The sequence below is a fragment of the Chlorocebus sabaeus genome, chromosome 12 (genome assembly GCF_047675955.1).
Source record: "Chlorocebus sabaeus isolate Y175 chromosome 12, mChlSab1.0.hap1, whole genome shotgun sequence".
NCBI classification, from domain to species: Eukaryota; Metazoa; Chordata; class Mammalia; order Primates; family Cercopithecidae; genus Chlorocebus; species Chlorocebus sabaeus.
In genome coordinates, this window is record NC_132915.1 from 111,392,005 (window position 1) to 111,404,969 (window position 12,965).

The window sequence follows — 12,965 nt, forward strand, 5'->3', positions numbered from 1 at the left end:
GGCGCAGCTCCCGCCCAGCCCAGCCCTGCCCAGCCCTGCCCGGAGGCAGACGCGCCGGAACCGGGACGCGATAAATATGCAGAGCGGAGGCTTCGCGCAGCAGAGCCCGCGCGCCGCCCGCTCCGGGTGCTGAATCCAGGCGCGGGGACACCAGCCAGGCGCCGCCGCCGGAGCCCGCGGAGCCGGGGCCAGAGCCGGAGCGCGTCCGCGTCCACGCAGCCGCCGGCCGGCCAGCACCCAGGGCCCTGCATGCCAGGTCGTTGGAGGTGGCAGCCAGACATGCACCCGGCCCGGAAGCTCCTCAGCCTCCTCTTCCTCATCCTGATGGGCACTGAACTCACTCAAGTACGTGCATCCAACGCCATTTTCCTCCCTGCCAGGCGACCGGCCCGGCCCCCCCGGGGAGCCCCACAAAGTCCGGGAACCGCTCCGGCTCCACGCCGCCCCGCGCCCCCGGCCTGGGCGCCCGAAGCGCCGGGGTTGGGGAGGGGCCAGGGTGCTGGGCCAGACCTGGGTGGGAGGGAGGGGTGCAGGCTGACCCGAGACGGTGCTCCTCCAGTCCCGGCCCAGCAGGGCTGACAGCTGCCCCCTTTTTCCTAGGACTCCGTTGCCCCCTGCTCCCTGCTGAGAAGTTCAAAGGGCAGCACGAGGGGGTGTTTGGCTGCTATTGTCATCTGGAGGGGGAAGAGTGAGAGCCGGGTAGCCAAGTTCCCAGGCATTTTTGGAGGTGGCAGGACCTTAGTCCTACCCCCAACACACACCCCAGAGTGGCACATCCTCCCTTTGGGCATAACGCTGCCCTTGGGGGCTCCGGAAAGAGGCGGTGGGGATTGTGCCGCTGAGACCGGGAAGGGCAGCCAGCGTACCGGCCAGCTGGGTGCATTGTTGGCTTACTGTGTAGGGCTTGGGGGGCTGTGGCCACATGCCCGGCAGGAGGGGAGTGAAGAGCGCTGTGGTGTGCCGGTGTGGGGATCCTGGGCATTTCAAACGGGCTCGTTGTCCCCTGAACAATGTATCAATAGAGAAAGGTCTCTGCTTGGTATTCTCCATTTTAAAGATGCATCTTGGAGCTGGCAAGTCTTGGGGGAGGAGAAGGGCTGTCTGTGAGCACCGAACTGGGAGGGCTGCTTCGGCACCATGGTGCTGGGAAGAGCCTGCCAGCCTCCGGAGCCGGGCTACTCGGGAGTGACATTAAAATGCCCTTTCAATGATACCACTGTGCCATGCTCTGAACTGGGAGACTCTGGCCCTTTGGAGTGGCAAGACCAGGAAGTGATGGGCAGCTAGCACCTTGGTCCCAAGCCCCAGCTGCCCCTGACCCTCCTTTCCTTCCTCCCTGCCTCCCTCTCCCTCAGAATAAAAGAGGAAACAAAGGAGAGAAGATGGGAGGGCCAGAGAGCGAGAGGAAGACCACAGGAGAGAAGATACTGAATGAGCTTCCCTTGTTTTGCCTGGAAGCCCTCACTGGTTCCCTGGCTCTGCCCAGAACGTGCAGTCCAAATCCCGATCCAGCAGTGGGGTTACGTCGTCCCGTTTACCCTCAGAGTCCCTCTCCTGGTGCTGCCCAGACGATCGGCCAGTCCCCCCTGGAGAGGTTCGGTGTGGCCTCTACGAGAGAAGTTTTCTTGGCCACAGGAAGGCCTGGTGGAGGGGTGGTGGTTGTCCACTGTGGCTGGACAGATGCATTCATTCACGTGCACACACACACACACACACACGCACGCACAGGGGAGCAGATACCTGCAGAGAAAAGCAACCAGGTCCCGATGAGTGGCAAGCTGCCCTACAAAGGGCTGTGCTTGTGTCTTATCAAGACATCTTGGCAAAGAGATGGCTGGTTCTGGGTGGTCCTAGACAAGGCCGCACCCAAGGGCCCTCCAAGCCTTAATGGCACCCTTAAGCCTCCATGCCCAGGCCAAAAGATGCTTTTTCTCCATAAATGCTCCTCTTTGTGTCTTTGTAAAGATTCTCTGTTCTGGGGAGAAACTTTTGGTTCAACTTCAATTAGAAGCTTTATCTCAGTGGTGAAAGTATTTGTCCATCCGCGCAAAGGGTCCTGGACATCCGAACCCCAGCCAGCCCCTGTGCACACCCCTGTATCCTCAGACCTTGGTGTCAGGGCCCAGCCAGCCACCTTCAGGACCCTGGTCAGCTCCGCCAGCCGGCAGCCTCCCGGGTCAGGAAGGGAAACGCCGTTGTTTTCTTTGCTGGCCTGGCAGGTTCCTTTCTCTGAAGCTGAGCCACAGGCTGTCTCAGGGGAATGTGTCCCTCGACTCAGCCAGGAGGCACGTCCCACCCTCACGGTACAGCTCCACCTTCCCTGGGCTGGCTTCTGATAATTGTGCTTTCGGAATCTTGCATTGGAGGCCAATTATCCCTAATGTGGTGGGATTTTGGAGAAAAGGCTCAGCAGGTGAAATCATTTTGAGTCTCTGAAGGGGGTGGACAGTGGCTGGCTCAGCACCAGCACCTGAGAGCCTGGCTACCCTGGTCCCCACCTGGGTGGGCCCCCCTGGGGTTACACCAGGTGACTTTCATCTTTGACCTCTAAGGTGGCACCTGGGGTCGGGAGTGGGTATGGGTGTAGGACCAGCCAGCTCTGATTCCAAGAGCTACCTGGGACATCCATCCCCAAGCATCTTACTTTCTTGATTCCAAAGTTATGCGTTGTGGGTTCCTTGAGCAACGCTGTTGACATTTGTGAGTGAGTGAATGAGTCTGGGCTTCAGGAAAGGGTGCTGGAGCTGCCTGGTGTCTGCCTCCTGCTTCCACTGTAGGTAAATTGCTCCCCACAGCCACATCCTTGCTTTTAACTCCGCCCAAGGGATGGACATGCGATTCTAGGGCTATTGTGTTTCTACATGAGCATACATCGACATGAGAAGATGTTAGAAATGCCTGGATCCTACCTGCACTTAATACATGCTGCCTGGAGGATTCAGGCGGGCAGGCAGGGGGAGTGGAGCACATGGCCGGGCCATCTGTTCTCCTGACAGCTTGCTTATGATGAGACACTCCATCAAACACCAACCGTTGATGGATGGCCTACGACATGCAAGGGCTGTGGGGCCAGTGAACTTTGTCCTCAGACAGAAAGACATTTTACATGGTCTTGCTCTGTGGTTTTCAATAAAAGGCTGATATTTCATGCTCTTAAAGAAGCAGGGTAAAGTGGCATCGTACTGAGCTTCCTGGGCAGGGTACTGAGGCGTTGATCTCTGGGCCTTGGGGAAGGTGGGGCAGGGCAGGGGCTCCCTGGGCTCCCACCTCCATACCCCACAAGCTTCCTTTCAGAGTGAAGCATGTTTTTTGTACGTAATAGGGTAAAAGGGGCCGGGAATCTTTCTAGCAACAACCTTGAACCCAGATGGCCTCACTCTCACCCCAATCCCACCAGACATTGGCTGTGTGACCTTGAGAAAGGCCCTTTAACCCCTCTGAGCCTGACCTTCCTTGTTTCACAAGGAGGATTAAACAAGATGATTCTTGAGTAAGATCCCTTCCTGCTACAGACCCCCAACCCCATTCTTTCATTGGCTCACTCATTCTCTCCTTAAACAAGCCTTTCCTGGATACCAGCTGGTTGGATTTAACTCGGTCAATTCTGGGCTTACAATGGTGAGTGAGCCAAACCCTTGCCGCTTGGCACCTGGGGCTGGCATACTTTGAGGGAAGACCCCAGGCTCTGCCATAATCATGTGTTTCAGTAGCACAAGAAGTGTCTGCGCCGAGTGCTCTGGGTGGGAGTTGGGGAGTGAGTTCTGTTTTGGAAGCTGGAGGAAGCTCTGGAGAAGGAGGATGTTTGATCTGGGTCCAAGGTTGCACCTGGGTCCACTAGTGAGCCTGGGGAAAAGAAGAGGACAGAGGCCGGGTGTGGTGGCTCACCCCTTTAATGCCAGCACTTTGATCACTTGAGGTCAGGAGTTCAAAACCAGCCCGGCTAACATGATGAAACCCCATCTCTACTAAAAATACAAAAAATTAGCTGGGCGTGGTGGCGGTCACCTATAATCCCAGCTACTTAGGAGACTGAGGGAGGAGACTCGCTTGAACCCAGGAGGCGGAGGTTGCAGTGAGCCGAGACTGCACCATTGCACTCCAGCTTGGGCAACAGCACGAGACTCTGTATGAAGAAGAAAAAGATGACGAAGAAGGAGAAGGAGAAGAAGACAGAAACAGCTGCAGACAGAGGTTGTAGCAGGAAGAAGGGCCTGGAAACCCTGACTCTCATATCCAATACTCAATCCGTGTGGGTTGAGGGTATTTGAAGTGTTTGAAGATGGAAGCGGAGCTCTCCCCATTAGCCATGCATCCCCTGGCCCTTCCTACAACATGACGCCCCTGGATGCCCCCGGTGGGGTTCAAGCTGTCAGTGAACACAGAACAGGCTTGAGTGGCAACCGTCACTGTGACTGTCTTCAGGCTTTACTGAGTGGTTACTGTATGCTGGGTCTCAGAGTTACACCAGCTGTTTGCCGGTCTAGGTGCCTGCATTGAGAAGTGGGTGGACCCTGGACTGCACTTGGGGAGTCATGAGTTGGTGTGAACAGGGCAGATGAGAAGACCAGGGAGGTGATGCTGACTTAGCCTTTCAGAACCCCAGTGAGGCCCATCCCTCTGAATCTGTTCCTCATCCCCCCGTTTAGCTCATTCTAGAGCCGAAGACCTCACTTCACTCCCCTGAACAAATCACACAAGTAGAAACGGCCAACCGCTTTTTCTGCTGAAACCTAAGCTTGGACCAGGTGGTCCAGATGACCTGTCTTGTCCCCCTGCCAGGCCCTCCCCTCCAGCTTCTCTGCCCCTCTCTGTCCTAGACATGCTGGGAGGATACAGTGTTTGTAGAAGGGGGTGGAGTGCAGGGGTAGAGGGAAGAGTTCAGGTGGAATTGGGTCTTTCCCTAAACCAGTTATTTCAGAATACGTGGAATTCATTCAGTCTTTGCATCGAAGTTGGCCGTGGCCTCTGGGGCTGGTGATGCTTCTGGACACACAGAGGGAGCGAGGCACGCTCCCCTTTCCCATTCCTGAGCTGCCCCCGCCGGTGGATAGGCTCCTGACATCAGGGGCACTGAGCTGTCAATCCTGCCCATGAGGCAGCTGCTCCGTCTCCTAAAGTAATTTGCTTCTCATTCCACTGACTTCAACCTTCCCCAATCAGAAGAAAGGTAATTTCCTGCCTTGGGTTGTATTTATTACTAACGCTATCAGGCCCTGTAATCAGTATTAACATCACCGTGTAAAGTAATACAAAACTAATTACTAGCTAAACTGAATTAGATACATGGCAACCACGAACCGGGCTGACGGGGCGAGCAGCCAATTTTCGGCTCTGAAAGATGCATCCTGGACGCCCTGCACGCTCGGAAACCTCAGCGCTGTCCCGACTGGCACCTTAGGGCGACTGAGGGGAGGGGAAGAGAGATTAGAAAGTAAAAATGCACACCTCTGAGGTTTGTAGATTATTAAAATAATAATCTAAGTATTATAAATAATAACGATAATAAATAATATACTATATAAGATACATGATATAAGAAACTGGAGCCCGCCCAGAGTTAAAGCCCCAGGAATCCCACCAGTGGCGAGGACTGATGCCGCGTGTCAGGAGTAAACTTTATCATGTCGGGGCAGTCCCAGCAATCCTGGGTAGTGGTCCTCATTCTTGACCTGAGGGCGCACAGGTGTGGGGAGGTAAAGCAGCCTGCCCAGCCACCCAGCACATAAGTGATGACCCCAGATGGAGCTCTGGGTCTGTCAGATGCCTCAGAAACCTGAGTTCTGGTGTTTGTTAAGACAGAAAGAAAATGCAAAGTCGAAAAACAGCGCAGTGTCACCGAGCACCAGTGTAAAGGAAGTGCCGGTGCTGCCGCCCGCTCGCCGACCTCTGCGGAATGCACCGCAGAGCCCATCAGCTGTGCCTTTCCGACTGTGTGGACACGTACGCTGCTGGCTGCTGACCTTGAAAATGGGCTTTTGAAGGAGAAAGCAGGGCAAGAAGGAGGGGATCCACTTGTGGTTTCCCTGCAACCCCTGAGGATCAAAGACCCCAGCAGGCCCGTCCACTCCAGCAGGCCCGTCCACTCCTTGGAGACGAGGGTGCATCTAGGAGTGCCTGCTCGACCGCCTCAGTTCTCTGGGGCATAAGGTTAGGGGTTGCATAGGCAGCCCTGTGCCCCTCAAATGTCCCAGCATGTGTATGACAACTTGAGATCCAAGAAGTAAGAATTAGGGGCCAGGCACAGTGGCTCATGCCTGTAATCCCGGCACTTCGGGAGGCCGAGGCGGGTGGATCACTTGAGGTCAGGAGTTCAAGACCAAGAAGTAAGAAGTAGGACCTACAGGTCCTGAGATAAGGTGGCCTCTGGATGAGGCTGTAAAATGCCCGACATGCCCGCGGGTCTGGTGACACCCTTCGTTGCACTTGGCATGCTTTGCACAAGGTGGCTGGAGGGGCCGCCATGGAGAGAATCTGCCGCATTTGCACTGACCCGTCCTCGTGTGTGGCTGCTCACCTGGAGAAGGTTTCCTGTCCCTGCTTCTTCTGTGCTCACATCAAAGCTCACGCCCCTGCCTGGGCTCCAGCTGGTGATGGTAGCTGCAGTGGTTAGATGTGCCTAAGCCAACCTGCTCGCCCCGAGAAGACATACCGGCAGCAGGGATCTGGCCCGTATATTCCTTATGCACAGTTCAATGACAGTTAAACTCTGATTGGAGAGTGTGTAGCCAGGAAGAGTTGAGATGGAAGAGTGTAAGGGGGAGATGCGAATGAGCCCGGCTCGCCAGCCCTTGTCCACATTCAGATCAGCAGCTCACAGCATCGCTTTGGGCTGTCCTAAAATGGTTCCATTCCATCTAGTGGTTTTCGGTATACAAGTTGTCCTTGGGGAGTTTAAACCCTGCCACAGGGATTTCCCTGCCATACAAAATGGCTCTCCTGAGCGGCGCTGAAAAGAAAGTCTTCCCCACTTGCTTCTGCTGACGCTTCGTGGGCCTGAGAGTCAAAGAAAGAACATCAGTGTATCGTAAATAACTTTACTCCATGCACTGAAGGGTGTGGTTTGTAGACAGTGCAACGGGGCTCAGAAATGGGGAGCCAGCCATTGGCCAACAATTTGGCTGTCAGCTTGAGTCCTTGAGCCCCTGCCCAGCCCCCTTCCTAGCCCCCAATATGCACACACAGGTTTCCGTTCCCAGGCCACTCAGCCTCAGCCTCTTGTCCCCCAGAGGCACAGACTGAGGCAGCTGTGAGTGGCAGCAGGTGAGGGGCATTGAGAGACCCAGGGATGCTTTGTTCCATCAGCAATACAAAGGATGATGAAACAGGAGATTCCCCCAGGGGCTGCAGCAGTCTTGGGGAGAGGTGGCTAAGGAAGTTTCCTCCGAGGCCAAATCCAGGCTCCACAGTCTCCGGCAGCAGGGCCCGGGAGCCTCCTGTGCAGAAGCCGGGCGTCATCTGGATGCAAAGAACTTTGTTTGGAATCTGGCAGCATCAAATCCTTGGCTGTAAGCAAATGGTGCCACCTGGGGCATTTTCCACATTCCCAGCTGGACCCTGGGGTTGACTCTTTGATGTTTGTCATCATGATGTCACCTTTGAACTCATGTCAGGATCAATGATGGAGTCCATAGAAACCGGGCTGCCTTTCCCCGTTAGTTACGGTGAGAGTTTCCTCACCTGCGAAGTAGGAAATGGTCATGTTTTTGGGGTCCCTGAAAAATGGGCGTTCAGCCCAGAGGGTGATGTGCCTGCTGAATTATCTTGTCCCTGTTCTTCAAAGTACCACTCCCAGAATTGGCCTCTTTTCTGTTTGGCAACTAAGGGAGTACAGGGTTGTGACTTCCCACGGCCTGGCTGTGGCCAGGCTGAGACCATATCCATGAAAGAGGTGTGGAACCTGCCAGGGAGAGCGCAGAGGGTGCGTGAGGGGTCTGGGGGAACAGGGGCCGTGGACAAGTCAGCTCTCTGGATGGACAAGGAACTAGGACTGAAAAGCTGGACACGAGGCCGACTGCTGAATGGCAGAAACGTCCTCCAGTGACAGCCAAGGGTCTGTGGGAGGCTCTCCCCAGGGGAAGTGGCTTCCCCGGGGGACTTGAACAGCTGACACTGAGGGAAAGGGAGAAGGATGATGCCTCGGAGGAAGCTGAATCTCCTGGGTCAGCAGCTCAGGCCAGCGGTGCTCACAAACCCCAAGCACAGTGGCTACCGACGGTAACAGCGTGCATAGGGCACAGGCTGCCCGGGGGCACCTCTGGTTCACATGTCCGCTCATTCAAGGGCCCTGGGCGAGGGAGGGGCCCTCTCTGGGCCTGTTTCCCTCATGACAGAGGCAGAGAGCCAGGGCGTGGCTGAGACATTTGACTCTGAAAGCTGCTCAATTGTGGCCCTCAGCCATTCTGCCTCCCCTGGCCAAAGCTGCAGGCCACACAGCCACGCCTGATGCAGGTGGCGTTTGGGAGACTGTTGGCTTACGGGAGGTGCTGCCAGGCACAGGGAGCCGGGCCAGGATGGAAATCCTCTCCAGGGAAGGGGGTGAGGAGCAGTTACACCTCCACCCATGTGTGAACCCAGAGGCCTAGGAGGAGGGGAGTGCGGGGGACACTTGGCTCAGAAGACCCGTGCTAGTCTTCTGTGGCTGCCAAGAGGGAGTGCTCAGGAGACCCGTGGTTCCTCCCATGCTGCCTGGCTTGAGGCCAGGTCCTTTCCTTGCTCCAGGAATGTTCCAGCACAAAAAGGGAACGAAAAAGGTACATACAGCGTAGAAAAAGTAGAGGTGGCTCCATGTGGGACCTCTCTGTGTGTCTTTCCTCTCTCTCTCTCTGTCTGTCTCTCTTCTCTCTCTCTCATCTCTCTCTGTCTGTCCTCTCTCCCTCTGTCTCTTTTCTCTCTCTCACCTCTCTGTCTCTATTATCTCTCCTCCCTCTTCTCTCTCCTCTCTCTCTGTCTCTCTCTCCATCTTTGTCTTCCTATCTGTCTCCTCTCTGTTTCTTTGTCTTTCTGTCTCTCTGTCTTTGTCCCTCTCTTCTTCTTCCCTTCTCCCTCCCTTTCTTCCTCCCCTCCCCTTGTTTCCCTTCAAAGTATTTGCCAATAGCCTGAGAACAGTATGCGTATTTTTAAACAGCAACTAGGCGTCCAAACTTTGTCCCTTGAGGGCGTCCTTTGCCAAGGAGCATCGGGAAGTGGCCCAGAGACCTGCTTCCCACCAAGCGGCCACTCCTGGCTCTGGGACCTGAGTAGGTTTGCATCTTGTGGACCTCGCTATTCTGACTGTGGGTGTCGGTGGTTGTCTGACTGTGGGCGTTGGTGTCATCTTTGTCCTCCCAGCTCACCATGTGGCTGTCCTAGGGCTTCCCGAGGTGATTCTCCCACAGCGCGCGTGTGTCTGCCTCTTGTAAGGTCTATAGCAAGCTGGGCAGGAGCACCCTCTCACATGTGCGTCTTCTGAGCTGTGAAGCCGGGGGATGTGGAGGGGATATGCTTGTTTTTATGTGTGTTGATGAATTTATACAGAGTCCACCAAGGTCAAGGCCTGGAAGGGGCTGGCATGAGGACAGAGGCCTGGCTGGTCTAACCTGTCATGACAGGGAAGCTGGTGCAGGCTCCTGCCAGGACTCAGAAAGGGGCGGGCAGCCTCCTGTCCTTCCCACGAGCGTGGAAGGCAAGGGCCCATGAAATGTCTTCTGGTGCCTCTGTGGCTCGTGGAACTGTGCAGACGGCCAGGGCTTCTGTGGCCATGCAGCTCATGCCATGCAACTCACGCCACTTCTGGGGCTCATGAGATTTAACTATGGCCATGACATTTATGAGACAAGGATGCTATCATGTGTACGGGCTTAGCCCTGGAAATAGGCTGTCTCCATATGACCTTGGACAGGTCTTGTCATCTTTCTAGGCCTGAGACTTCTCATCCGTACGGTGGAGTCAATGCCACCACACTATGCACTTCAGTAAGGATTGGGTGCCGGCATGGCAAAGCCCTAGTGCCATCTGGGGTGCAGCACCCACCCCATCAGTATTCGTATGATTGTTCAGAGCTGCAGGTGTAATGAGCCCTTGCTTTAAGAGAAGTCGTGAAGAAATTGGGATTGAAAGTCTCTTGAGGAACACTTGGTATTGACTGGGGCCATACCTAATTGGCTGGGGCCGTACCCATCCTCTAATCCAAATGCCTTCATTCTTCAACAATCCATAGTTTCCTTCTAGAATGCTCCATGGCCTTCTAAATCAAATTACACTTACTCAAGCCTTATCTGACGACCCTTTCATAACGATTACGCCCACTGAATCACAGATTTTAGAAACTGGACAGGACAGTTTGGAGCAGGTGCAGGTTGGAGCCGCTCAGGTGCGGGTTGGAGCCGCTCAGGTGCAGGTTGGAGCCGCTCAGGTGCAGGTTAGAGCGGCTCAGGTGCAGGTTAATCTTGTACTTCGTTAAATATATGTCTGTGGCTTCTGAGACGGCCTGAGAGTTTTGTGGATGGGATTGGGTTGCATTTGAAGTTGTTCTCACAGAACAAGTGGTCCTTGTCCTTCCGCAGTGGGAAGCGGCGTGAGTGATCTGGACAGACACAGCTTGTGGCCTTGAATCGGTGTTAAACGTGCAGGGCCAGAGGAGCGGGGCGGCGCCAGCCCAACCGGACTTGCGTCTCGGCCGGGGCCCAGTCTGTGAGCCGGGCCTGCAGTGCCAGCTTACGCTGGGAGATGGCGCCCTTCCCCAACAGTTGGAATTTCCTGGCCCCCGACCCAGCCCGGCTGCCTGGGATTACAGCATGAATCAGAAAAGCAGATCTAAGGGGCTCATGTAACTCACACCCAGCACTCAGGCCAGGATCATCTTGGCTGCAGCTGAAGTCTCTGCAGCCGAGGACCGCGCGCACAGGGAGAAAAGCCCCAGGAAGGCGTTGTTCCTCTCAGGCGGGCGCCAGGGAGGCGCGCTCCTTCCGGTCCGCGTCCGTCTTTCAAATCCCATCCAGGAAGGGAGATTAATTTTCACCCAGGCAGAGAAGAGTGTAGTGAGTGAGCTGGGGGAGTCTTTCCTCCCCAAATGGCTGGGAAAGCTTAATGGAAGGCCCCGGAGGAAGCGGCTTTCATCTCCGATTAGCAGCCTTCTACAAATGCAAAAGCCCTATTAACTCGTTTGACCCAGTCTGGCCTGCTGCGCTTCGGTGGGACTGACACGCGTGAGTCCTGCCGCCGTCGCCGCAGAGAGCCGGGAAGAGGGGCAGCGTGCGCCACTTGCCCTGCAGCTGGGCCTGGGCGCCAGGACTCCAGCGCCACCCCTGAGCCGATGAGGACACCCCCCAACCCACGCCCCTCCACCACACACCCCACTTCCCGCCCCACACCCCCACCTCCCCAACACCACGCTCATGGGCGTGGCCCCTTCAGCTCCCGAGGCCCAGGTCTGAGCCCCAGACCGTATGCAGCTCCTGCCCAGTGTGCGCCCTCCCAGACCCCTCCCTGCGCACCGCGGGCCACAGCGGACCACCCCAGCCCTCGCCCTGCTGTGCCGGTGCCAGGGGTGCCGGTTGGCTCCCTTCCTCCCAAGCAAGGTCTTAGGGCACCGCGGCTGCCCAGGGTTCGCAGGGGCGCCTTTAACTCTGCACCAATACCCTGACGCCCCCCTGGCGCTGGAGGCCTTCGCGAGTCTGGCTGCTTTTCGGAACCGGCCCTGCCTGCTGGATTTCAGGCGAGGGCCCAGGCTGGCTGGGACCCTCGAATCACCGCGGAAAAGGGCCCCAGTAGGCAGGATGGTGCCGTCTCTCTGCGGGCAACCTTTGCCCCAAAGTGGTCCCTCTGCGGGGATCGGAGAGGGGTGCCTAGGCGTTAGGATGGGAGAAGCCCCGCGACAGGAGGGCCGCGGGCCGTGCCCCAGCTGGGGTCCCCGCGCCGCCGCCGGGTATTTTATGATCTGGGGGTGGTGGTGGTGCGTCCGTCTCCTCATGTCACCCTGATCCCAACTCCTGGGCGGACTGGAGTTTGCAGATCTCGCTGCCGGCAGCCAGGGGGCGGCGGGGAGCCGAGCAAGAGGAAAAATCCACCCATTTCCTGGGCGGATTGCGTCGGCCCCGCCCGTCCGAGCCCCGCCTCCCGGCCGCGGCCCCCGCGCGCAGCCCGCGCAGCGCTCAGAGCCGGACGGCGCTTCCCGGTGGCGGCTGAGGAGCCGGGAGGGACGCAGCCGGGCAAGGCGGGGCGCGGGGCGGGCAGCGCGGGGCGCGGAGCGCGGCGGGCAGAGGCCGCCTGGCCACCCTCCCTGGCGCCCGGGGAAGGCGCGGCGATGGCCGGGGCGCGCGGGGCGGCGGCGGCGGCGGGCGGGCGGCGGCGGGCCGAGGGGGCGCGGGGACACAGCCGGGCGCCCCTGCCCGCCGCGGTGCCCGCCGCCTGAAGGCCGCCCGGGCGCGGGAGCCAGCGTCAGCTTGGAGCGGGCGCTGGAGGCAGCTCGAGGCGCGATGTCGGTGCCGCTGCTCAAGATCGGGGTCGTGCTGAGCACCATGGCCATGATCACCAACTGGATGTCCCAGACGCTGCCCTCGCTGGTGGGCCTCAACACCACCAAGCTCTCGGCGGCCGGCGGCGGGACGCTGGACCGCAGCACCGGCGTAAGTGCGCCCGCCGGCCGCCTTGGCGCGGCCCCTCCTTCTCCTCCTCCTCCCCCTCCTCGGTCCGGAGCTCGGGGCTGGGCGGGCGCCGCGCGGGACCCGAGTTGCCCAGGGAGGTGGCAGGGAACAGGGCGGGCAAGGGCAGGGGTCGCGAGCCGGCGCAGCGGTGGTGACCCTGCTCCCCACTCCCCCAGCCTGGGCCACTCGATCTCCGCCCGCGCGCCCCCGGGGCGGCGTTTCCTTCACCTGGGCGCTTAGCCGCGGGGCCCGGGGAGCTTGCTGGGGGTTCGGAGGCTTGGAGTCCTGGGTCACTAATCATGAGCCCCTCATTGAAAAGGTTAGAAAACTAAGGCTGGGGACTTG

General features: G+C 57.9%; 1 protein-coding gene and 1 pseudogene across 1 annotated transcript in view; both read left to right on the forward strand.

Annotated features, from left to right (window-relative positions):
* Positions 1-249: 249 nt before the first annotated feature.
* Positions 250-5,417, forward strand: LOC103239658 (uncharacterized; annotated as a pseudogene).
* Positions 5,418-12,129: 6,712 nt separating this feature from the next.
* OLFM1 (olfactomedin 1) overlaps positions 12,130-12,965 on the forward strand; it is a 38,078-nt gene continuing 37,242 nt past the window's right edge. Inside the window, exon 1 of the mRNA XM_073022089.1 lies at positions 12,130-12,602. Coding sequence (XP_072878190.1) covers positions 12,453-12,602 — 150 coding nt within the window. The 5' untranslated portion in view covers positions 12,130-12,452. The remainder of the gene's footprint in view (positions 12,603-12,965) is intronic.